This window comes from Rhipicephalus sanguineus, chromosome 2 (assembly GCF_013339695.2).
Source record: "Rhipicephalus sanguineus isolate Rsan-2018 chromosome 2, BIME_Rsan_1.4, whole genome shotgun sequence".
Classification (NCBI taxonomy): domain Eukaryota; kingdom Metazoa; phylum Arthropoda; class Arachnida; order Ixodida; family Ixodidae; genus Rhipicephalus; species Rhipicephalus sanguineus.
Genome location: NC_051177.1, coordinates 86,671,224 through 86,698,172, shown reverse-complemented (window position 1 = coordinate 86,698,172; position 26,949 = coordinate 86,671,224). Strand labels below are relative to the sequence as shown.

The window sequence follows — 26,949 nt, the reverse complement described above, 5'->3', positions numbered from 1 at the left end:
TGTGCTACAGTGGTCAATTGACTGGAAAAAAGATTGAGGTAACCGACGTTAGTTTGCTTTATTCAACAGTTGACTAGGTTTCGAAGTTTTCTTTGAGTGTGCCTATTCTTTCACGTCCTGAAATGAAGGAATGTTGGGATTCCATGTGTAGATTCAGCAAAGGCTGGATTGCAAAGGCTAGGAAGGCATGTCTCGGAATGTGCCACTTTCGGAGCAGAGGCTTTAGTTGGAGCTTTCGTCGTCATCACAGCTGCTGTCATAGTGGTTGAGGGCTGGAAGTGCCAGTGTTGAACACTTGCAGTGGGCTGTTCCAGGACCTGCTCTTCCAGCATGGATATTAGCTACAGGCTCCCACCTGCAACAGTGAAATGCGACAAACTGGCATTGAAAAAAAAAAAATCGGCAGATCCCACACATTGTGGGAACCTGTTTAATGCGAAGCAGTCAGAGTACTTCTATGCTGCATTTTATGGCTTTGAGCCAAGCGTTACGAGGTGGAGCGACGAGTTTTTTAAGCGCAGTAGTTGTGTGCCAATCGTGGTCTTACCAGGTATGTTGACAACACTGACGTTTAAAGGGTAACTTAAGTTGCGACGTAACGTCAGGCCTCGCGTTAGAGTGCATACATAAGTAATATCGAAACTAACATAGGCGTGCGCAGGGTTCCCCTTCAAGGGGGGGGGGTGGCGAAGGTTCGTCGCAGCGCCCCCATTCCACTTATGTCAATGTATGGCGCTGACATTGGCCCCCGCCCCCTTGAATCTCAGCGACCTCCCCTCCCTATTATGTCTGTGTGGGGCTGACTGCGCCCCCTCCCCCCCCCCCCCCTCGTGCGCACGCCTATGGAAACGTAGGTTCACGTTATGGTGCAATCATGTGAATATGATGCGTAACTTTCGTTAATGCATTCTTCAGGAGTCGAGCAACGTTTGATTTCATTTGTATTCCTACGATTCAGGGGCGTAGCCAAGGGGGGGGGGGGGGGTTGGGGGTTTCAAAACCCCCCCGAAATTTTTCAATTTTGCTTGCATATATATACATGCACACATACAAACGCACGCACGAACATACATAATGTATGGTTGAAACCCCCCCCCCCCCCCCCCGAAAAATATTTCTGGCTACGCCCCTGCTACGATTCAGCAAGCTGTAATGTTTATTAGACTGCTATAAAGGGGAGCCAACACTGGAACCAAAGACGTTGACCTGACATGACTCCTGTGTCGTAGGAGTACATGCGTAGTGTTTATTGCTTTCTTATAAAATGAGATAGCATACCTGCCAAGTCACCCGGATTACCCGGGAGACTTCCGTATTTTGAACGTTTCTCCCGGTTGTACGGGTCATAGAAAAATCTCCCGGAAATCCAGTTTTGCTCCGCGCGTCCAGTGCTTTGTCTGGCCACATGAGCAAAGTTGTCTGGCCACGTAGTAGAAAGGGTTCTTCTTTTTTTTTTTTTTTAACGATGGTAGAAAGGTTCAACTCAGTTTCATTGCGCATGAAGTAGTTGTGCACTTTGCGCCGCAGTGCTGCCAACGCAAACGTGTCATAGCGCTGCAGCCGCGTCCTGCTGGTGATGCGCTTCTCAGTTTGGCCCGAGGAATTCAATTTCTTGCGCTTCGGAGAGGCAAGTGGGGCCCGCAGAGCTTCAGCCTTGATACGCTTAACTGTTCGCTCGCTCACTCTTGCCCGACGAAATAACTGGTAAGCAAGCGACGACAGGCCTCGCACGCGGAGCGATGTTATCGCACGCGCCCTTCGCGCGACGGGGACGGCCGAGTCGTTTCATCCTGCTTCAACCGCGTTCGTCTCTAGCGCTAGCGCGCTTTTACTCGCACATGAAACAGGCGATGCGTAAGCGATGTTATCGGTTTGGACTCTGTACAAATCAGCGGCGACCGCAAAATCCCGCTGACAGTGTCCATATAATTGCTATCGCAGTAACCCCCCCCCCCCCCGTGGTCAGCATATTTTAGATGCGAAGTATCTTATGGCGGAGTTCAATCCGGTGGTGGTGGTGTGCGGCGTGACCACCCTTACTGCGCATGCGCATACCCTCTCCACTTCACATCTCCCCTCCCCCTTTCCACTCTTCCTCTGAAATGCGGGCTAGACATGCCGAAATTCTCTCGTGCGCAACGCCGCGATGAGCACCAGCGCATGCGCGTCCCCTCCCCATCTCTCTCCTCTCCTATGCTGCCCCCCTCTCCCACGCCTGCCGACCGCGTTGCCCCCTCGCCCTGTGAGAATTAACAGCCAGGCTAGAGGGAAGACGCGCGTAGCGTTCCTCTTCGCGTTCCACGACGCGAGGTCGGTAGCATGCCCAAAGAACGCCAACGGAACGCGATCGTGCAAGTGCTTCGGCTTCGCATCGCCTCATGGTCCCCTTTAGCGGGAAATGGTGTAATTTTTATATCCCCCCCCCCCCCCCCCCCCGTTGAGTACATCTGCTGGATTCCGTTTCTCCAAACTTGGCAGGTATGAGATAGCCAGCACCGCAACCCCAATTGACGTTGCACCGACATTACGCCTGCATAGGGTGTTTATCCAAAGCACTTTCTAGACCTGGCGTGGCTCTGTAGTAGTCTACCTGACTACCACGCAGAATGCTTGGGTTCGATTCCTGCTGGGATCCTAATATTTATTTTTTCCATTCTTCGGGTCAACGCAGCGGAGTCTGTTTTTCCTTAACGCACTCGCATTTAAATGATCAATGTCTGCTGTAGTCGTTCCTGGGTAGATATAAATTGTCAATCATCTGTGGCGCATATCCGTACACCTCGGCCCGTGGTAAACGGCTATGTGCCACACGTGTCTGGACGAAACAGTTTGACGACGGACTCGACAGGATTTTCACGATATTCATGTCATGACCAGACAGTCATATTCGTCAAATCCTCTTACCCTCCCATGCCAATTTTAGATGCGAAGTATCTTATAGCGGAGTTCAATCCGGTGGTGGTGGTGGTGGTGGTGGTGTGCGGCGTGACCGCCCTTACTGCGCATCCCCTCTCCACATCCCATCTCCCCTCCCCCTCTCCACTTTCTCTCTGCCATCCCCCTCTCCCCTCCCACTCTCTCCTCTCCCCCTTTCCACTGTTCCTCTGAAACGCGCGGGCTACACATGCCGAAATTCTCCTGCGCAACGCCGCGATGAGCACCAGCGCATGCGCGTCCCCTCCCCCTCTCTCTCCTCTCCTACGCTGCCCCCCTCTCGCACGCCTGCCGACTGCGTTCCCCGCTCGCCCTGTGAGAATTAACGGCCACGCTAAGGGAAGACAAGACGCACGTAGCGTTCCTCTTCGCGTTCCACGACGCGAGGTCGGTAGCATGCCCTAAGAACGGCAACGGAACGCGATCGTGCAAGTGCTCCGGCTTCGCATCGCCTCATGGTCCCCTTTAGCGGGAAATGGTGTAATTTTTTTTGTCTACACCAAGTTAAGGAGGCGATCAGGAGAGCACCTAGACGTAGGCGGCTAGATAGATAGAAACGCTCAAAGATCCCGGGGTTCGCTAAGAAATGCTTCGCATTAAAAAAAAAAAAGTGACATGAGTAGCATGCACGTCAATGTCATGTCACACGTACGTTACGAGCGGTGGTTCATTTCAGATGTAGAGGTAGAACGCGTCAGTTGCGCTGCGCGACCCTCATTTTGACATTCAGAATTATTTCTGTGTGCCTACCAAGGTTTGAGGTGCTAGTGTCGTGCTTGTGCTACCATGCAGTTCTATAAAAAACTTCAACAAGGGAATGAGGAATTGCTCGAATTTGTTCATACTTAAAGGGGCCCTGCGACACTTTTGGGACTGCCCTATTTAGCACCGCAAATGCGTGTAGTTATGAATGCTGAGACGAACTCAAAAAGAATTATGCAAATTGGTGCAGGAAAAGTGAAGTTATTAGTCCTCAAAGTTCAAAACTCAAGCAGACGACGACCAGAAACGTTTTTTTCGCATTTCACTCTCCCGCTGACGTCAAAGGCCGGTTCCAATCACCGCGCGCGTCTTATAAAGACATACCGGAAATGTCACCTCATGATGGCCTTCACACAGTACATTGCTACCCCTCTTTTTGACGGCGTTGTTACCATGCTTACGACAAACCACGTGCGTCAGTTAGCAGACGCTCCCATGATTTGTCGTGTAGTGCACAAAATGAGTCTGGAAGACCTAACAGACCTCGAGCGCGAGCTCTTGCGACGCAGCGATTGCTTGCATGCCGTGCACGCCATTGCAAATTGAAAGTGCGTCGCTGAGCCCCGCGCAACGCGAGGATGACTCCATGGGCCTAGACAAAACGCTAACGCCCGATGACGTGGAAGGCGTTGGCCGCTGAGCGTTTAGAATTCTTTTTCCGTTGACAGCATCGTGCCGAACTGAGCGTTGCGTGTTTCGCAGGTGCCGGTGTGGCCGGTGTCACTCGATGCCACAAAAGGCAAAACGCGGAAGAGTGTCGTTTGATTACCATTCCACAGCGCACCTAGCGTCGTGTTCGTTGTTTTGAAAATATATCACAGGAATCATGTTTCTGAGAAAGCATAAAAAGGGGTTTTGTTCCTCTTAGGCCTCCGTAATAGGGCCTAGCTACCACCATACGAATATTGTACGTCACGTGTCGTGTCAAGCCAATAAAAAACGAACGGTCTTTGTCGTCACTGTCACATGACATCACGCCACTTCCTGTAACAGAAATAGCCGATGTGTGTCGCCATAGTCTGAAATCAAGGTAGTTTATCCCGTGAATTAAAATTATAATCGCTTCGGTTTCGGCGCTGCCGCTTGCGCAACAATATCGGTGCATTCCACAGTACCAGAAGAACCGACGAAAAAGACATGCACAAATTGTGTCGCAGGGCCCCTTTAATGTATGCTCGTGCGTGCGTTTGTATGTGTGCGTGCATATATCACTGGCATATATACACATACTATGGTGGCTCCACATACGAAATGGACGGCGTTGATCCCCCCTCTTCCCCTGTCTACGCCAGTGGTCGCGAGTGGCTCGCAAAGAGCCCCATCATGCGTTCGATGTAGTGGTTGCCAGGGAGGTTCAAAGCTCTACCACTGCTACTGTGGCTGCCACTGCGCAGCTGCAGTGTGATTGATGGTCTGAAACTAAGTTGCCCGTTTATCTTTCTAGCCTCCTGTCGCCTTTCCAGCGCAGCTCGTTTTTCTGTGAATGTATTACGCACTTGCCGTTCGCGCATTCAAAGCCACCGCAACATACTGTTGCGCAGCGCTTGGCGAGCATGGTTCTATTCCTGACGTAATTGTAACGGACAGGGCCTGATCCATTGGGGAAGGACACTACGAGGTTCTGATCGAGCGACCGTGTCGCGTCCACGAGTAGCAGCATCGCTGCAGGCTACTAGGCTTGCACAATGCCTTGTTGCTTTAGGACATCACGTCAGCGCCGTTGCGTAACCGCGTGGTCCAATTGCACGTGCCAGGGATAGTCCTGTCACCGTAATCTTCGTGACACTTAATCCTAAACCCCCGTCAATGGAGTGTCGGGAACGACGTGGTTCGTGGAAACTTCTAAGCGTTCATTCTGAAAGAACAATATATTTTCAACCTTCCCGTAATAAGTATAGACCTTTTCACGGTAGAGAAGAAACACCTCTTTTCTGGACTGTGGCACGGGAGTACAAAGGCTGACGTCACTGCCTCGGCAGTCCGTTTTTCGGGGGGGTCACGCCTCTTTACCACAGCCCAGGGTACCTTTATAGCTCCTAAAGGAGTCATTGCGGTAACTGTAGCCCGAAGGGGATTATGGCGGTGCACAGGGACCTTCTCTGAAAAGGTGTACATTGGCATTAAGGAGTGGCTATCTGCTACCCTTGAGTGTCGTGTTCTGACTACGCCCTTGACTAGAAAGAACAGTAACTTTGGAAGGTACAAATAAATCTTGGCAGCGGTTTCATCACGATCGCCCTCGAATGTGGCCGAGTCTGGCAAATCTGATAGGAGCGGAAGACGCGTTCGATAACAGGAAAATCCTAATGGCCTGTATATTGTGTCGCTCAATCGAAAGTTACCTCAGTAGTCATGGGCTTTAATGACGCGATCTTAAAGACTGTTGGAAAACAATTATGGCAGCTTCGCCCTATATGGTGCCAAGCCTGAAGGAAGAGCGCAGCTTTGTCGCCTTCCTTGTTTCTCTTTTTTAAAGACGATATTCTTTCTTTAACGCAGAAATTTTGGTCTGTCTGTCTGTTTGTCTGTCTGTCACCGGATTCAACCACCCGGCCAAAGTCAAACCACTTTCCGAACGCCAAGCCAACTTGAACAGGCGGCTAGATTCATTCTTTTGTACATTGTCGATCAAAAAGCAAACATTACGCATATCTGAGGCGCAACATCACTAGGTAAGTATTGGGTGGTGTGTTACTTTAACAGAAAATACATAGATGCGTAATTACAAAGACCTTAGTTTCTCAAGCTGCGCTGAAAATGCAACGCTATGCACGGCGACGAACGCCCTCTGCGACGGAGGAAAGAAACCCTCTGCACAAGCTCATGTTTCCCGAGGTATTGCCAGATGGCGCCCATATTTCACGCGGCATAGTAACTCTAACGCAGCGCTCCTCTGTCGTCCTTCGACGGCATTTGCAGCGAAGAACGCAGATACGCGGCCAATTTTTTTTTTCATTTTATTTCTGTTTCTTGTATCTCTGTGTATCTGCTTCTATTCCTCCCTCTTTCTATCTTTATTTCTCTTCCCTTTCTCTCTGCTTCTTTCTCTGTCTTTATTTCTCTCTATCTTGCTCTGTTTTTTCTATCTCTTTTTCGTCTGTTTATTTCTCTCTTTATTTTCTTTATGTTTCTCTCTGTGTCGCTATCTTTTTATATCTTCATTCCCTTTATTTCTCTATTTTTTCTCTTCCTCTTTCTATCGCTTTCTTTCTCTCTCTGTTTTTCTATATTTTTATGCTTTATTTTCTTTATTGCTGTCTATTTTTCTCTTCCTCTTTCTGTCGCTTCCTTTCTCTCTCTCTTTCAATTTTCTATGTTTTTTCCTCTCTCCTTTTCACGTGTTCGTTTTTGTTTGACACTCGCACCTGCTGTACACGGTAGTTGGGCTTGCCCAATTACTGTGGCGCATAACCACAAAAGGAGTTTTCTGGTGACGCCGAACGAACTTCAGCGAGCTACAACAGATTCGCTGGTAAGAGTTGTTTCATGACAAGCATGTCGCTGCCGATAAGTTTAACACTTTAATTGGTGGAATGCAATCAATTTTTCGTTAAACGTATTGTGCCAAGGTGCGTACGTCTCTGATAAACTAGTGTACAAAACAATGGTTTGTCGATGCGAGATAACCTTGTCGATCAGATATCTGAAAATCCGCGTCGGTATAACAGTGAAGGGTGACGAAAGGGCACCGAGATCTCGATTTGCCGTTGGTTAAAGAGTCCCTGACACCAAATTTGGAAACTCGAGATGCTTGTGTTGTTTGATAGTCCTGCATGCGTGGGCACTTTTGACCGATTATGACTAACGAACGTTGCCTTTAAGATATTTTAATTCGGTTTTAAAGTAAGTGTGAATGCTCATGTGAGTTTTCAGCACTTTGCGACATCGCCACTAGTATGACGTAGACAGAGGTCCCTTGTGACGTTCCACAAAAAGCGAGTATTGTCGACGTCGCAGAACATTCACTGGGCGCTCACGAAACCACGACTGGCACCCAATGAGGGCTATTGTTCCTCGCCCCTCTCGCTCTGTTGTCGGGCTGCTCGCAGGGTGGTTTTGGCTGCTTACGCCTGGAATGTTTTTCTTTTTCCTGAGGGGGACACGCTCAAAGTACCCACATCGTTCCATTTCTCACCGCGCGCGGGTTCCCCGATTTGAAAACTACGCGTTTAGCGTCACCGAAGCTTGAGCGCACGTGGTCTCAGGCGCTCCCCCGCTGTGGGGCGCTAGTTTCTTACGATTTTAGGCGGGCGTTTTGAAGTGGCGTTGAAATTGGTCGCAATTAACGACGCTAGCATTAATTCTACGATACGTTAGAGCATTTACGATTCAATTTCGGTATTACCACACACAAGGCTACAAATTACAGTAAAAAAGCCACAAACAAAAATTTCGCTGTCAGGAGTCCTTTCCCGAGCGGCCTACCAACTACTTAGTTTTCTGCGTCGCGTTATCTTCGGATTGCAGGGATCTAAACACACATCTGACATGAAGGGAGCACGCACAAGCCAGGGCCGACAGTTTCTTCCTAAAACCCAGAACCCGCATTTGTTCATCTCGAAAACGTTCTCTTTCAATAACCACCCCCATTCGCCCAACCCCAATGTATTGGGGTGGGCGAATGGGGTTGGACTGGGTATTGAGGTTGGGCGACCACCCCCAATGTATTGCTTTTTGGGCACCCCCATGGTGCCCAAAGCAATACATTGGTTTTCTGCCCTTTGAAAGTTAACCCGGAGGTGTTAATTTCATCGTGTCCTGTAAATAAAATGGGATGTAATTACCTATTGTGCGCAGTTATTGGTTGACGCCTCGCGTCGCATTGTACACACGTCTGCAAGATATACTCACACGCCGAGTGCCAGCCAACAGCAACGCGCTTTTTGATGCGCATAAGCGTGATGCGCATAACTATGTAGCGTACGATTACCTACGCATGTAACGACTGTGGTTTCGTCAATCCCTTCCTTGCTTTCTCTTTTTCCACCAGTATTCTAAGCGTATCTTGCTCATCTCAACCGCTGACCAGTTAATGCTTCCCATCTGCTCTGAATCGCATATAGCTTCTGAGGTGTGGACGAATTCAACAAATCTTGCTGGATGATCGAATATCCCGACATTCCATTACAAGTGGACTAAGTAACAAAGCAACCGGTCGCAAACGGTTGCATTGGCCCAGTAGCTCGCTGCTCGATTTTTCAGTCGCGTGATTGCAGTCGCAAACGTCTGAATCCGATGCGCAGGAACATGACGTGAAACGTGACGCCAGCTTACTTTACAGATAAGGCACGCTATGCGCGAGCAGATGCGAATTCGGCGTGGAGACACGTTGGCAACATAGGTCGCCTTGAATCGCTCCTCCGTCACCAGCCGAAAATGTGTATTAACACCACAATCTGAGCCTCACCTATCGAGTACCGGGTCGTAGGCTTCGACCGAGTTCAGGTATTTGCTTCCGTTGTGTCCTCCGACGGCGTACAGCCTTCCTGCCAGACTGGCGACGCCCACTCCACCTCTGCTGGTGCTCATGGGCCGCACACCAACCCACCGATCCAGCTCGGCGTCGTACCGCTCTGCCGAGCTTAGAGGTAGGTTGTTGTCGAAGCCTCCTGCATGGAACAACAAGTGCCAGTGGCGTGTTCAGCTGCAGCGCTAACACTGGGTGCCAACTAAGTTCTCCTAAAGTAAGTTCAACGCCTGAGTGCTTTTGCTATAGAAAAAAAAAAGATGTTCATCTAATTCCACGCTGTGAGAACCGTCGGACAGCGACGCTGTAGCGCGAGTGTATATGATTGGCTAGCGAGATCACGTGGTGTCGTTAATCCGCCCTTAATTTGAAATACGCGCTCTTACACTCGATTGGTCGAAGTAAGATAACGTGACCTGCGGGCTTAGGAAATGGCGTGAATTACTGTTACCTTCAAGTTTTTCTGGGGGTGCCGGTATTACTTCCCCGGTATTTTGTAGTGAAAATCATAATCATTTCGAGCGTCATCATCATCATTTCTTTTCTTTATTCAACACCCCCCACCCCTCTGGTCACGTGACGCCTACTAATAATACTACCAGGGAACATTCGTATAGACGTCAGACTCTGCCCAGGCGGCGCTGCGAAAAACACCGCCACCAGCGCCCTCATCGTAGCCCTGGCACTAACTGGGTAGTGCAAAGAGAGCCGCCCGCAAGTGAATGTGCATAGGCCGCAATATAACCCTCCTCTTTCGTTGGTGTCGAGGCGCGGTTTCCTGAAAATCAAGGACCTGGAAAGCTTCTTCCGCCAATCCACACTTCAGAAACAAAGGAAGCTGATCAAAGCGAACTGCGAGTACAATGCAAAATAAGTTTTAGTTATTCCCGCGCGCTGCAACTCGCAAGTACAAGCGAGCATCACACGACACTGAGTTCGAGGCAAGCCCTCCGACATTCATTCTCTAGAGCCTAAATGCGTTAAAATCGGGTATATACGTATGCCACAGCGATAAAGTACCTACATACACGATCAGTTTACTTAGCTATGCATCTTACAATCAGTGGTACAAAACTCGGTTCATCAGGGGCGAATGGCTCCGGCGATTTTCGCCTTTTCAGTTGCATTCTCCCTTAATTCATCTCTCGCTTCCTGTGCATTGGAGTGTTTTATTACGCATCCTCAAATGGTCTCTTGATGGTCGTCTTCCGTTTGTATGTACTGCAAATGGGGATACGTGCGTATCCACTTTCGCGGGGTACAGGCAAAACCGTGGCCTCCGAGATAGCTACGGCAACCGCGGAGGACACGGGCGAAACAAACCTGAAGGGGGTCACGACCAACATTCTGCGATTTACTTGTATGACGCACGTGGTGTTAGCTAGTTAGAACCAGAACTCTGAGCCTTCAAAATGTACATACGTCTGCGATGCTGTGTTGTGACGACCAACTCGTCGCGGTGTGCGTATCACGCGTCTCCAATCTGCCTCTAGCTCACTTCGTGTTACACGACAAGCACCGCGGTCAGAGCCTCTGCTGAGCTTGATAGTCAAGGTTACCACGGTTTTGCATCAGGGCTACGCAAAACAACAGCAGAGCCACACATCCATACCACCGGCTGTGGAGAACGCGGGTAATTCGCTTACCCAACACGCTCGCAACGGCCCGTATCCAGCGCTCTCGCCTTTCTTCTTCGTACGACAACTATGGAAATCGGTAAAACTGAACGTTGTTATTCAGTCTTTTACGTCCGTGGCAATTCACAACGCAACAGTGCGTCTTTTGCGGAGTGCTGTCGTCTGCTGCTGTTTTCGCCGTCGTTCAGGCGAGTGATCCAGCAAGCACTTCACGACGGCTCGGTGGCGCGTCCGACTAGCGGAGAGCAATTCACAGCTCTCGTTCTGAGTGCTAAATGCGCAAACACACGCGATATTAAGCTCAATCGTTGTTTCGCACTCGCTAGTTGCACCTGGTCCCATAGCAAACTGTGCGAGACAGTCGGTCTATGCACTACTCAATACTTCTCCGACAGGTGGCGCCACACATCTTGGAAACTCCAGAGTCTGACGTCTATATACCACTCTACTAAGACGACGGCACAGGGTACACTAAAGACAGCTCCGCTCTAAAAGACTGTTGTTATCTAATAGAAAGACTAAACGCCTATAGTCGGATACAACTTAAGAATTCCGGAAAGGCCCCGCTCAGATGACCGAAGCGTGGCAGCGGATCGCCTCCGCGACTAAAAGTAGTACCACTCATACCCTCCGCAATGTTTTCCGACGGCAGGGTCGGGTCACCGGTCGTCACGCTCATGACGTCTGTCTAGAGTGCGCGTCCATCGGTGCAGGCTTGTGCGCATCCGCCTTTGAGGAGGAAATGCCGCAGACTTCTAAAGTTGTATCCGACTATAGTGCGCGTCTCCACGAAAGAGTTAGCAACCATCAAGTGAGGACTGCCAAAGGGAAGATAGCTTTCCGGCACACCTGCTGAGACTTGCTGTTGGAGAGTTTTGTTGATTGCTCCATTGCATGGTTAATACTGTGAGGCGAGTGCGTCGTGCGACGTTGCTGCGTACGGAATCGACCCGCGTGAAAGACGACATTCAAAAGCCTTGCTAAAACTTGCATGCACTGATATCATGAGGATGCCATTATGTCGCCGCCTTTGATTAGACTGTCTCCGAGATTTGCTCAGTTTACTTGATCAGCAGCCGTCCGGGGACTTGGAACCGTGCTCAGGGTTTCATTGCATTGAAAACAAAAGAAGTATGTGTGCGTGCGTGCGTGCGTGCGTGCGTGCGTGCGTGCGTGCGTGCGTGTGTGTGTGTGTGTGTGTGTGTGTGTGTGTGTGTGTGTGTGTGTGTGTGTGTGTGTGTGTGTGTGTGTGTGTGTGTGTGTGTGTGTGTGTGTGTGTGTGTGCGTGGAGGGGTGGGGGTTTAATGCGTACGGTGCACTTGGCTTGGTGATACTTGGCTGCATCAGCCATGATATGAGCCCGGCGGACTACTTCCTGTTCCCAAAGCTCAAGAGATGCCAGAAAGGTCACCGTTTCGACGGTGTTCCCGCCATCCAACGGACTGCCGCAGAGTCTGAGTGAGGGCACGGCAGCTGACTTTCAGGGAGCCTTCGCAGCGTGGAAATCGCGTTGTAATCGGTGTACTCGATACCCAAGGAAACTATTTTGAAACATTTTAATAATATGTACCGATCGGGTCAATAAATTCTTTTTACCAGACCCAGTCTCATTACTTGGACAGACCCTCTATATCAAAACAAGTCAGCAGCGAAAATCTGCCACAACACAAATGAGATGCGTTTTACGACAGCAGTCTTAAACATCTGCATCACTTATGTCGACGCTAGCAGCAAGTGTGGGTCGCAGGCGTGTTGCGGTGTGCGAAATGCCGAGATGCTGGTCTCCACTGTGTGCCGGTGCAAAGTATATTCTGCGCCCGACTCTGCGGGGATGCGAAGCTGGCTTTTTTACGTTGCAACCGTGCGGAAGGCGAAGCGAGGCAGTCGAATGCAGTACTGATGTCGCGATTCTATATATATTATATATATATATATATATATATATATATATATATATATATATATATATATATATATATATATATATATGTGTGTGTGTGGCACACGCACTCGCCCCTAACCTTGGTCCCGGCGGGGCAACACTGCGTTCCATCACCGACTGTCCGGGCCGCGCCACAGCTGCCGCCTTTAAAGCTCGTGAGTGGGCCACGCGCATATATATATATATATATATATATATATATATATATATATATATATATCTGAGGGTGATTCCACGTAAGATCGAACAAACGATGGCTGATCGACCTCTCAAATTTATTTCAAAATTTTATATATTATTGCCTGATGAGTGGAAAGAAGAGATCCGCAATTTGTTTTGCCGCCAAAAATTTTTTCGAACCACAGGAAATCAATAATGACGAAGAGGTGGAGTGGAGCGCTCATCCGCTCTGCTGTTTTGGCCAATTTTCGTTATGAATTACACAAAATATATTAAAGTTAGGTAGCTGAAATTTATTTACCAAAATATATGCATGTTTTTGCTTCTGCTCAGGTATTTTTAGTTTTTATGTGTAGTGTAGATGTTTTTATAAAAAACCTCAAAAATGGCCCAATCGGCAAAATTTTCTTTACTTTGAAGGTCTTTATCTCAAAAACGCCTTGTAGCAGAGGTACAAAAATTCCGCATTACGTTCTCCGCATGCTTATCTATCAAAGTGCCAAATCTTGTATTTATATAACTTTTCAGTAAAGAGATATGATCGGGCTAAGTTCAAGAAAACACCGAACAGTGAGAACTTCTGACGACAATTAAAAAAGAATCCATTTTTTAAATTTCTTAAACTTTGTCCACTTATCCTCCTCCACATCAGCTTTCACAGTCATTAAAAACATGTTGCATAATGTCGTTGCACTAATAGTTACGGCCCCTCCAATGAGACCCTTAGGCAAGAATGCGCAATTCCGACTTCTTTCCCAGCCAGTGTACAAAATGCAGGCACGGTTGAATTTCTTTTTATTAAAAGGTCAGCAGGTGCCTAAAAAGGTGTCGCCGGCACTGAAGACGTTAATTTTGAAACTATTTCTTCACTGCAGCGGCTACGAGCGCGGAGCTACCGAATAGGCGCGCGCGCACCCGAGATGCTCGTTGTAGGAGACGGCGCAGTGAGAGCTCGTTCTCGCGTCCTCAGACCGATTGAGTACGAAACAGCAACACCTCTCAGGTGACTTGAACGCACGTGCACTGGAGCTTCGCTATTCTATCCGCCCTCTGTTCGCATCTCAGCTAGGCGCTGATAACACGGCGGAGATGGAAGCAAGATGAAAACTCTATAAGGGAGCTATGAGCGCTCGCTTCACGCACGCTGCTGCCACAGAAACTGCGCTGCGCCAGTTGCGATCAGTGGAAAGCATGAACGTGGCGCTCCAGTGGCAAAGCAAAATATGGATTGTCAAAGGAAAGAAAAGTAAAACTATCGGTAACCGGATGCGCTTGCCTATATTAGATGTCGGCAGCAGACGGCATGAACTGGCCGCGCGTTCGGTGCGCTGTTCACACTTCATTCGGCGCGGATAGTTCTTGTGCTTTGCTCTTACTCTACTCCTCCTGTGCGTCTCATGACGAGGAAGTATAGCTCTGAATGAGTCTATTGTGGAGACTACCTTTCGAAGCACAAGAAGCTTAAAGGAGTACTGACACGAATTTTTAAAAATTTCGTATTGTTGCTCTAAATAAAAATACTGGTGTCGAGAAACCTAAAGCGACCATTGTGGTGCCTGGGAATGCATCCTATATATTTTAAGTAGCGCCACCTTAAAAAGACACTTTCGGTTTCGATATCGAGGGGGTGGCTTCTCAGTGTTGTTTCATAGCGGTGTGACGTCACGGAGATACAGAAATTTGCGACGTACTAGCGGGAAATCCGTCATCTGCTCGTGGTGCAATAGACAACGATGAGTAAATTGTCGTCCAGTGACCCTGACAGTGATTTCTACGATTTAGGCTGCATGCAGGACGCAGAAGTCGCGAACTCGTAGGAACTGTCTTGACTTGTCGGGATAATGTCCTTGCAGTATGGCTGGCTTGCAAATGCTCAGCGACGAAAACTTGAAAGTCAAACTAAAATATTTTACACGTGTTCTCCGACTCCAGTGTGTGGACAGCGTGGACACTGCATACCAACGAAGCAAAAAATGTCCCTTTTGCGATGTCTCAAAATCGTGTCAGTACTCCTTTAATTATTGCAAAGAAGCCAAAATTTCGCAGAGTTACCGACCTAGACATAAATGCATTGAAGGAACGTTTAACGCCCGAAAGATCAGTGAATGTCAGTGAGACGGACTACTTGTGCTACGCGTGCTTTTGCTACCACTGCAATGAAAGATCTTCACGGAATGCACAGTTTAACGATGACATTCTTATGCCCCCTGAAGAAGAAATCGACGCAATTAACCAGATCGCTGCGACTACCGGTGCACGTGCGTTCAAATCACCCGAGAGGTGTTGCTGTTTCGAACTCAATCGGTCTGAGAACACGAAAACGAGCTCTCGCTGCGTCGTCTCTTACAACGAGCATCTCGGGTGCGCGCGCGCCTGATCGGTAGCCCCGCGCTCGTGGCCGCTGCAGTGACCAAATATTTTCAAAATTAACGTCTTCAGGGCCGGCGACACCTTTTTAGGTACCTGCTGGCCTTTTAATAAAAAGAAATTCAATCCTGCCTGCATTTTATACACTTGCTGGGCAAGAAGACGGAATTGCCCATCCTTGCCTAAGGGTCTCAATGGAGGCACCGTAACTATTAGTGCAACGACATTATGCAACATGTTTTCAATGATTGTGAAAGCTGATGTGGAGGAGAATAAGTGGACAAAGTTTAAGAAATTTAAGAAATGGGGTTTTTTTTTAATTGTCGTCAGAAGTTTTCATTGTTCGGTGTTTTCTTGAACTTAGCCCGATCATATCTCTTTACTGAAAAGTTATATAAATTCAAGATTTGGCACTTTGGTAGATAAGCATGTGAAGAACATAATGAGGAATTTTTGTAGCTCTGCTACAAGGCGTTTTTGAGATAAAGATCTTCAAAGTAAAGAAAATTTATGTGCTTTCTGCTGCCACGTTATACCTACAATCTTCTTCATCCCATCTACCCACCTAATTTTGTCTCCTCCTCACGCGTTTGCCATCTCTTGGAATCCAGTCAGTTACCCTTAATGACCACCGGTTATCCTGCCGACGTGCTACGTGCCCGGCCAATATCCATTTCTTCTTCTTGATTTCAACTATGATATCCTTAAGCCCCGGTTGTTCCCTGACCCACTCTGCTCTCTCTCTCTCTCTCCACACACACACACACACACACACACACACACACACACACACACATATATATATATATATATATATATATATATATATATATATATATATATATATATATATACACAAGAACACTGAAGTAGCAAAGATACGACTAACGAAACTCGCAGAGATGTAAGTCACATGATGATAAGTTTTTGTGCATCAGAAGTTACTAAAGCTGAAAGGAAAAATATTGTACCGTCGCGGACAACAATGGACAGAGCATAGAAGGTCAGAGAAGAAAATAAAAAGATGTATGTACTCGAGCGTATACACCCTACATGTATTTCCAGGATTACGTTGCAAGAGCACACTGCGTATGCACATGCAATGGAATTTAGAGGTGTAGTTGTAACTATGACAGCGAACACTTCGCTTGGGTCTGCACTGATGACATACTGCCGGCACATTCACTTTTCTTTTTCTTTTAACCAGCACGCTCAACTTCTCGTTTGACAAATTTCGGAACGTTAATTGTGGCGATGCTTCTCCCAAAAATTGCTAGAAGTTCTGAAGTTATCGCGTGACTGAAACGAGATGAACTTATAAGCTATGTAGATACCCGACGAACACAAGGAAGCATCGAAAGCGTTTCTACGCCATCGCTTGGCCAGGGGTTTTCTTGCTTGTAAACGTACCCCAGATTCGTTGACTAAGCTTGCAACATCAACTTATTTTATGTGAAATCTTTCACAACAATTTAACTCTGTACAGCTGCTTCTCAGCCACCGTGTAGTATCATTAAAAATGTACCACTTGAGTGACAGCCCGCTGAGGCAGGAACACGCTTTTTTCGGGAGAACCAACTCAGTTGCGTTAAGTTAAATGTTCATGCATGATAAAGCCTACACTCACCAACAACGTAGATGAAGCCATCGAGAGCGACTGCCCCTGCTCCAGCCCTGCGCTGAGTCTGTTTCGGCCACGTACGACCACTTGTTGAGATGCGGGTCGTACTTCTCGCAAGTGCTGAGCGACGTCTGACCCACGTTGCCGCCTATGGCATAGATACAGTCCTACGGACGTACACAGGATCAACCGTCAACTCTTTCTACATATAAAAAAAGTGGTGGAAAAGATGTCATAGTTGAAGGTGGCAGGGTAAAATTTCGTAGTGAAAAAGTTTGGTGACTCTTCGTGGCATGAATATCCGTGTGTCGCATGTCTGAATCTGGTGTTTTCGTCGCACTGACATTACGCGAGATCATCTACACATCTGGAAAGTTTTAAATGTTATTCCATTAAAACATGTCCGTATAGGAACACGTTTAATGCAAGTAAACCCTATATGGTTTACTTCGCCTCGTGAGATCTTTAAATCCTGTACAGCAGCCGCGACAGTTAGACGGAATGCTTGGAATCTTGAACATGTGTTCTAGATTCGGGTACTTTCACACACAAACACATGATAGGAAAATGGGCCATATTAAATGCACTATGCGTTTATACTATGTGGATACCCGGGTCAGGCATCGCAAAACCGTTTTATTCTTTTTTTTTGTTTCCCCCTAAGTAAGACAACATCGCACGTAACCAAACCTCCATCGGGCTCTGTGAGCGCGATAGGTCCATGTCAGTTTTATTTCCCATCAGAAGTTTCTTTCAAGCCCACAATTATTTAACGAACTGATGGGCAAGCGAAGAGCGATTTGAAGTTCCCACGCGTAGCAGTGAAACATTCATAATGCTAACATGTTTACGGCAAGAATTATACTAAGACTCATAATTCTTGCTAAGGATATGGCTGCGTCTGTGTGCATGAGACTGAGACAGTGTATTCTGTCTTCCTTGATGCGAACCACGTCAAGCATATGCTCACCTTGAGGACAGCGATGGCAACTCCCCCTCGCGGCGACTTCATGGGGGCGACCATTGTCCAAGTGTCCGACTGACTGTCGTAGCGCTCGACCGTGTTGAAGTAGGTCGTATCGTCCATGCCGCCGATGGCATAAAGGGGCCCACTCAACTCGCACAGTCCTAGACCTCGCCTGCGACATGCCAGAAACGAGAGCGTGGTGCAGTGTGTTCTTGGATGTCAGTGTTGGACGTTTTCTGTGCAGCATATCGTGAGAAAACTATCAAGGAACGAATGTAATCCCTATGTGTTTACAGCTTGAATCACTGAAAAGATAATAAAAAAAATGTTCTTCGTTCAATCATTTGTAGCCGAGAAGCTACGAAGGAGTCTTTCTTCACATTTCGTTCTTCAACAGAAATGATTGAACGTGTCCAGTTCACCCTGTGCTTTCATTTGTCGGTTGGTCCTTCTTGTTACTAGTTAATTCGCCCTCGCGCTGCGACCTGCTAGCTTTTACTCCATCCCGGGACTCCATCCTCCATCCGCGACTCCATCCCGGGACCAACGTCCGTCCCGGACGTTGGTCCCGGGATGGAGTCGCGGAATAGAACGAATCTTTCATTAAAAAAAAAAAAAACGTATGGATTTTCTTTGTCGCTTCGTGCTACAATCGGGTGGATGAAATTTTTTTTAACACGAAAGTGTTTTATGCCGGGGTCCACCACGGCTCTACTGACGCATTTCCGTCACGGATATGACGTTCTAAAATATAAAGACTAACATATGGCAAAGAAAAAACTAAAAGAAAAAGTTCCGTCACTGGGAGACGAACTTGCGACCCCTCGATCCCCAGCGCGCAGCCCGAGACGACTCCCCCACATACGGCAATTTCTTCGACATGCTAACGGCGCGCTATTTATATACACCATTTGCCGGTGGTTGTACTCAGAGATCGCGGTACATCAGCGTGTTTTCGTTATCATTAGCGAGATGGCGCGAAGGGCTCGAACGGCGCGCGTCGCCCCACGCGTTGAGATGACCGGGCGCCTCTACAGGGCGTGGTCGCTCCTGCGCGCGCGCTTATCTTGTACGTCTTGCGCTGTCACCGCAAGTTTGTGCTGAAATTAGAGAAAGCACGAAGGTCACTTCGCTCACTTCAGCGGCCGCTTTTGCGAAAGGAGCGCGCTGCTCACAAACAAATAAGTTACAATTGTGACAGTTCGCGCTCATCCTGTGTATACTTGTGCGTTCGTTTCGTGCGTCCTCCTTTGTATTTGAGCAGCGCGCTTTAACTGTCGAGCTGTGACAGTTGTAGTTCGCGCTCATCCTGTGTATGTTCGTTCCGTGCGTTCTTTCTGCTTGAGCAGCACGTTGCAAGTTTCGAGCTGCTTGCCATTATCGCGTGACATTACAACTTGTTGCTATAGCATACATTCCTTCGCCCTCGGGGCGAAACAATCCACAACATACGCTCAACTACGTCTGTGTAGACGCCATGGGCGTAGCCCAGGGGGGGGGGGGGAGGTTGAACCCCCCCCCCCCCCCCCCCCCGAAATTTTTCGATTGTGCATGGGTATATATACACGCACACATACAAACGCACGCAAGAACATACAAAACAGATGGTTGAACCCCCTCCCCCCGAAAAAAATGTCTGGCTACGCCTCTGGAAGACACGTTTTACTTTCGTGTTATACCGATTCCTATGACAGAGGGATCGACCGATGTTTTTTGTCTCTTTCACAAAATCTCCTTAACCTCGCGCTGCTTCCACAGGACTGATTTACCAACCTGAATTACTGCATGGGTATCTGAAATGGATGCGCTAGGTAATAAGGTTAGTGTTGTCGAAATCGGTGTTTCTGTCAAACAATCGTATTAAATTAATAATAATATCTGGGGTTTAACGTCCCAAAACCACGATATGATTATGAGAGACGCCGTAGTGGAGGGCTCCGGAAATTTCGACCACCTGGGGTTCTTTAACGTGCACCTAAATCTAAGTACACGGGCCTCAAACATTTTCGCCTCCATCGAAAATGCAGCCGCCGCGGCCGGGATTCGATCCCGCGACCTTCGGGTCAGCAGTCGAGCGCCATAACCACTAGACCACCGTGGCGGGGCCAATCGTATTAAATTGTTGACCACCTTCGCACAAATGCTGAAATTGAGAGAAGCGTAAGATGCACAATAAAGACGCCAAATATATACAGTGTCTCTAAAAGCCGGCTGGACGAAGTATAGCACGTCACTTTGAATGTGTTGGAGCGCACAAACATTCCACAGACCCTCAAGCAACTGGTCTTACGCACTTTCTTTGTGTGACTGCGCTTAGGGAAGCGCGTTTCAACTTACCTGGGGACGTTCATGGGACATATCAACTTCCAGCTATTGGTTGCGGGGTCGAATACTTCGGCGCTCGCAAGGTGGTGTTTGTCATCACTTCCGCCCACGGCATAGAGTTTTCCTGGACAAATACGAATGTTATAAGTTTGCATTTCGACATTTATTTTTCTCGACAACAAAGTGTTGCACGGGCAGGCGCGCTTACCATCTACTGACGCGACACCGACGTGTCGACGCCTGGTGGTCATGTCGGCCGCCTTGAGCCACTTGTTATCGGCTATGCTGTAGAATTCCGTGGATGACGACGGCTCCCCGCTGGCATCTCGGACCCCCAACGCAGAATATGGTCCCTGAAAAACGGTGCAGTTGTATCTTTCCCAGCACGATCACTTGCACGGAAAATTTGGGCGACGTCTCTGTTAGCTTTCAATTTCTTGCGCTTACTCTCGTAACTTGTCGACACAGTTGAGGGGTTATTGTGTTATTTCTACCTAGTGAAGGCGCTCGCTGCGCACTTCCAGCATTCGCACACTGCGCGTTGGTGATGTGTTTGCTTTTTTGTAGGTCCGGTGATTTCTCGCTTTCTCCGCTATATACTTACGATATCGTCCCTTCACCTCTCCCTCACAGAGAGGAGAGGAAAACCACAAGCCTCTGTTCTGGTTAACCGTTCTATTTGTCCCATCTCAATTTCCCTTCCTTCCTTTCTTTATCCTTCCTTGCGGCGTCATCTCACTTTCTCTCTCTCTTTGTGAACTTGTACACTTGTATTGTTCTTGTTTCATACCTCCTCTCTCTTCATTTCTCTTATTTAGCTATTCTTTTCCCTGTGGCGTAGAGCCGTACGTCCATTCTTATGGGCTGCACAAGATAGAGCAGCCTTGCTTTCTTAACTATAACCAGTCCCTGCCGAATATGCTATACCAGGCTACACGTGTAGGTATTGAACACTTTCTATGTGAATGTCTGCGCTGCAATGTGCAGAGGCGCATTCACGACGACTACTACGGATTATTTGCCAGAACAGGAATGTTCTGTTGTATGTTGGCCTCATATGTCACGTTAGCAGAAGTAGACGAATACACATGTTCAATTGATGATTAAGGACCACGAAGTTACACAAATGGTTTCAACTCTGACTGGTGCTGAATGTCCTGCACGGGGTCCTTTGCTGTGGATCTGATCGACAACGGCTGTGATCATGTGCCTGTTCTCGGTGTTTTCTTACCGCTCTCATGTTTCTGTTTTAAGAACAAAATATATAAAAGCGCTATAAAGATACGAGGAAGAAAGCACAGAACAACGCGCGCCCTTCCTCATCCTCTGTCGCGTTGTTTTAAATTTTTCTTAACATGCACCAACCACCAACTTACTCACCTTTCTTATTTCATTATTTTTTCTGTCACCACCTGGTTAGGGCAAATACATGATAGAACGCATGCACTTGCGCATTTTGGAGCGCTGCAGCACCCGGCTTCGTTTCATCCATTCCGCGCTCTGCGATGTGCACGTTCTTATTATGATGCGGATCATGCGCCATTGAATTTCACTGGGTGTTGAGTTTGCATGGTAACCGTACGTAACATCTTCATTTCGACTGGCAACCGCCGAATTCGGCGAGTGCCCAACGGCTGCCGTGACACCGAACCAGGATTACTTAGAAAATGCGTTTTGTGCGCATGTTTATTGGAGTGTTTGGCGCTCGTACCGGCGTAGCTGTGGCGAGGGCCTAGATCGTTCTCCAGGCGCCGGCGGCGTGCCCACCAGCAGGCCGGCCTTCCAGAGCTGCTGGTCGCGTGCCTCGTCCAGGAGGTCACGACACCGGTGGCAGTTTCGCAGCAACTCTTCGTCCTCGGAACGACGGCGTACGTAACCCGGCGGTAGCAGCGGCAAACGCACTCGAGACAGCAGGCTCGGCAGATCCGCCGCCCGTGCCGTGGTGTCGTGGCGTACCCAGCTCATCAGAGCTTCGTACACCTGCGGCCAAGGGTCCATAAATTAGTATACGCTGTAGCGTGGTTGACCAGCACTCACTATTACCATATACGACGTAATATAAGAGTATAATGCTTTTTACAAGCGAGTGCCTAGCCCATAGTGTTGTAGGCTGTTCGGAGTGGCGTAGCAGGGAGCTGTTAGGGTATTGGCAGTCGTTCAGATGCTGCTGCATATTTTAGCTCTTGCAGCAAGTTTTCATTTAGGCACATACGTCACTTGGAAATCTTACTGTTCAAAATCAAGAAACCTTAGTTTCCTGGCGGTGTTTCACATCAGCATCGGCAAATCATCGCATGGTTAAGGTGCTCAAATTTCTTAACACACGTGCTGACGTGCCGGTCATTATCTCTTGATCGTTTTCTGTTGCCAACTTCGCTTCACTGTGCTCGCAATTCTGTGAGTGGGCGTGGTCACTGATGTGGCAACGTCGTGCATATATCTACGAGGCGTGTCACTTGCTACATATAGCCTTCAAGCCCTGTCTTTTGCCCCTAGACATGAGCTCTATGTATTGGTGTGATAGCGCAATAAACTCCACTTCCGCGGCTCGGGCTCCACTTCCGCAGCTCGATCGGTTCGGGCTTTGTCAGCCCGCGCCGTCTGACTCAAACCGCGCGCGTCGAAATCATCTAGGTGGAGAGCAAGGAACCGAAATATGGGTGAACACGTGCCTGTGCCTCGGACTCTACGGCGAGGTCGGCGGCAGCCAGTAGCCTGGCGAGGTGCTGCGAGCCGAGAGCGAGGAACTCCCTGCCGGTGGCCACCTTGGAGAAGTGTCCTCGCGCGAACAGCTCGGCGCTGCGGGCGAGCCCGCGCAGGCCGTGCGACTCAGCAAACTGCCAGACGCCCAGAGCGTTGCTGGGTTCCAGGTGGGCGCGTACAAAGCCCGAGCAGGCGCGCGTCAATGGCTCCATTTGCAGCACCGACGAGGCGTGCAGAAGGGCCTGCATGTGCGAAATCCGCGGCATGTGGGCATTGATCCCGAGAGACGGTGCTCGTTCGTAGGGAGGTTATTGGACGTTCTCTTCTTTGCTTCGTCTTCTTTTTTTTTACATCAACTGTTTATCCTACGTTACGTGTACATTGGAGCGTGGGAACGTAGCGGTGCGTATGCATGATACCAGTACCAAGCTACAAAATGTCTCACCTTGGCTTGAATCTGTAAGCCTCTACAGGTTCGCCCTCGCTTTGTATAAATGAAGATCGTACAGTGAAGGCGAAGCTCGCGAAGTATACATTATTTCCGTGGCTATAGATACGTTATGACCCTCAAGATCTTCTGCGCAGTGCGCTGCTTCTCACCGGAGACCTCGAAGTCTATGCTAGGCCAGCATGCCACTGTGATGCTACATGTCACGCAGTTATGTAATTTATGATGCATGAGCGTGAGCGTTCCTATGTGTCAGAAGCTGGTGCAGAAATGCGCCAAATCTGGAGCTCACCGTCGTCGCTGCGATTTCCGTGATTGCTTTTACAAATTAGGTGATTGAGAACAATCGAAGAAATGAGTCTTGAATGACCATTGCTTGCCGTTGACGTTGGAATTATAAAATTGTTGAATGTATTTCCCGGCGTCACTTAAAGCGCAATCGAGTATACGATGAACGCTGTTCAGTAGGGACGATTTTTGATATCGCAGAGACAGAGAAGAAATTAATGACCGTGATTTTCGTATAAGATTATACGACCAAAGTAACGCCCAACGTACCCGGCGACGATGATTCGCAAAGCGCCATCGCTATTACCTGGACTCCTTCCACCGTCAGCTGGACGACGCCCGTGTAGGCGAACTGGATTAGCTTGTCCATCGCCACTTCGTCGATGTCACCGATTGTCACTTCCTGCGAAAAGCGATTGTGCGATGTGTCGATTCTGGCACTGATAATTCAGTCCGAGTGTAGTAAATATTTGGGAATGTCTGCATCTGCATAAATAACGATTGGCATTTTCTTTATCGGAATCAAACAAGGGATGATCAAAGAGCATCACCTGTTAGGTTCCGTTCACGAGTGTCAAAGTACAGTTGAAACCTCCGGCATCGTATAAGCATAAACGTAGGAAGGTTATAATGATAATTTTTGGGGTTTGTCGTCCCATAACCACGATATGATTATGAGAGACGCAGTAGTGGAGGGCTCCGGAAATTTCGAGCACCGGGGGTTCTTTAAGGTGCACCTAAATCTAAGCACACAAGCCTCTAGCATTTTGCCTCCATCGAAATGCGGCCGCCGGCGATTTTGCGACTTTCGGGTCAGCAGTCGAGCACCATAACCACAAGACCACCGCGGAGGCCGGGGGGAAGGTTATCTTCCCTTCAGTTTTCTTATGGCTGAGTTCATACCCCCCCCCCCCCCCATCCCCCACTCCATTTTCTTAAATTTTTCTATCTAAAGTACTGCAACCAATGCCGTATGTGGCCCACGAGTCTCGTACAGTCTTATCATCGATCTATCAGAAACCTTGCGAAGGCCTTCCACATAAGCACTAAATTGAACGTTTTAAGGTGTCTGTGGCTTAAATATTTACTTTGAAGAGCACATATCCACGGATGTGCTGTAGAAAGGGCTTTGAGAGTGGCTGTTTACAGGAGCGACGCCAGCGGGGGGCGCGAGGGAGAGGGGGCAGTTGCCCCCCCCCCCCGAGATTTCCGCCTGCACCCCCCTTGACCCCCCCTCCCCGCAAGAGCAAACATTCAAAACACAACGCATAAGTTTCCAGCCTCCCTGCCTCCATGAAGGAAACCACTTGTCGTGGGTGTCCCCCCCCATCCAGTAAAGAAATCCTAGCGCCACACCTGCCTGTTTATGGCATTTATGGTGCGATTGTCGCCAGCGTTGCTATACCTCATCAAACAAAAGCGAAGCACATCACTTTTGCTGCTGGAATAGAAATGGAAAGTGTGGCCTTCTAAGCGTAACCGAGACACCTACCTACCAGTGCGACATTATATTGTATCTTCTATAGACGATGTAGGACAATCGGTCCATTCATGACAGAGCCTCTCGATAAGGAACAGATTGTTGTAGGCATCCGAGGAACAGGGAGGTTCGACAAAATGTCTACAAGCACCCAGGCTGGATCCCTTCCCTGTTCCTGCATAAGTTGTAAAAGTCAAGTACTCACGGAGTGTATTCATGGTCGACCAGGAGCACTGGCCGAGCTCAGACTTTTCACGACACTATTAAAGCGATGGACACACCGCACCTAGGAACCTGTGTTGGTCTATAAGGCAGATAAAAGAACTTCCATACGACTGTGTCTGTAGCTTCTATAGCGCTTCCAGAAAGACACCAGATCGCGAGAGGTGGTGTTTTTCTGTTTGTGTACTTTCAGACGTGTCTTGAAAAGTTATATATATGCCCCGAAAGGCGTCGTACAATATACATCTATGCTAAACCCGTTTGTTCCAGCGTCAGCACCATCTCCACCACAAATAACGAGTGATGCCCGTGTTAATTAAGTGACCGACCGACCTGCTGCTGACTCTCGGCGAGCGGCGTGGTGAACATAGCGTGGAAGTAGGGCGAGCAGCAGGCCAACACCAGCCGATGGCAGCGCCACGAGCGCGAGCCCACGTGCAGCTGCACATCGCACAGTTGGCCGTCGTCGAAGAACTGACGCAGGCGGCGGAACGACTGCTGCGCCACGTCGGGCGCCGCGTACGTCACCCGTCCGGCCGCCTCGCCCACGACGCAGCCGCCGTTGCTCATGCCGCGGCCGACGCCGGGGACCGTCTCACAGGTCTCCTAGGCCGTGGCCCTGCATCCTCGTATACCCTGCAAGGAAAGAGCAGTGAGAACTCATTTTATCGAAGCATTCCCTATGAACAAGACGAAGGCCCGAAAGGACGTCCGGCAAGAACTGGAAGCCCACTGGACACACTGCTTCTCGTTCTTTTCCCACGTCTTCTGACGCCAGTTAATAATCAGCGGCGTAGCCAGGGGGTGGCACACCGGGCATGTGCTCCACCCGCAATTTCTTTGTTCAGTGGGATACAGAGCGCAAAATTACAGTCGACCGCACTTACCTGTACGGCCACCACTTCTGATCAAGGACGTGCCCCCACCAAAATAAGTTTCTGCCTACGCCACGGTTCATAATGCCCTAAGTCTATATTACACACCAGCTATGACCCAACTTTTTATAGCAGAGGAGCTGTTTAAGCTTGGTGTAGCGCCGTTTGTCTACCGCACAAAACTGCCGAAGTGGGGGAGAGCGAAGCTAAGAGAGGAGGAAAGCCGAGTGTAGATGTGCACTGCAACGGTATGAGAGGTGGGGAAGAGTAAATGCATAGTAACTCATAGTGTATAGTATAGTGAGGGAGTGGGAAAGCAAATAAAGTGACGGTGAGGAGGAGGGAGAGGGTAAAGCATGGCATATCCATGTATAGTATAATGTAGCAAGGGGTGGAATAGAGAAGTGATGGTAGGGAGGAGTCATGTGAGATTGAGGAGGAGGGAAGGTAAGTCAATAGCGTAGCCATTTATAGCATAGCAAGAGGTGGGAAAGCGAAGTGAAGGTGAGGATGAAGGATGTGAGGTAGGATGATAGGAGAGCAAGGAAGAGGGAGAGGGCAAAGAATAGCTTAGCCATATATAGTATAGTGTAGCAAGGGGTATGAAGCGAGGTGAGGGTGAAGAGGAGGAGAGCGAGTAAAGCATAGCATAGCCATGCATAGTATAGCAAGCATTTCCAGGATTTGGGGACATCTGCGCGTGGCGCCATCTCCCGGCAGCAGCAAAAGCG

The 26,949-nt window shown here is 48.7% G+C and overlaps 1 protein-coding gene across 1 annotated transcript; it reads right to left on the bottom strand.

Moving 5' to 3' along the window:
- Positions 1–33: 33 nt before the first annotated feature.
- LOC119381723 (kelch-like protein 8) lies at positions 34–25,979 on the bottom strand. Its single transcript, XM_037649490.2, is given in 13 exon segments — positions 34–355; positions 9,104–9,305; positions 16,917–16,980; positions 16,982–17,077; positions 17,881–18,049; positions 20,215–20,326; positions 20,411–20,531; positions 20,533–20,555; positions 20,650–20,657; positions 21,914–22,182; positions 22,875–23,147; positions 23,949–24,044; positions 25,677–25,979. Coding segments are annotated over 13 exon segments (1,803 nt in total). The 5' UTR covers positions 25,914–25,979; the 3' UTR covers positions 34–222.
- Positions 25,980–26,949: the final 970 nt, after the last annotated feature.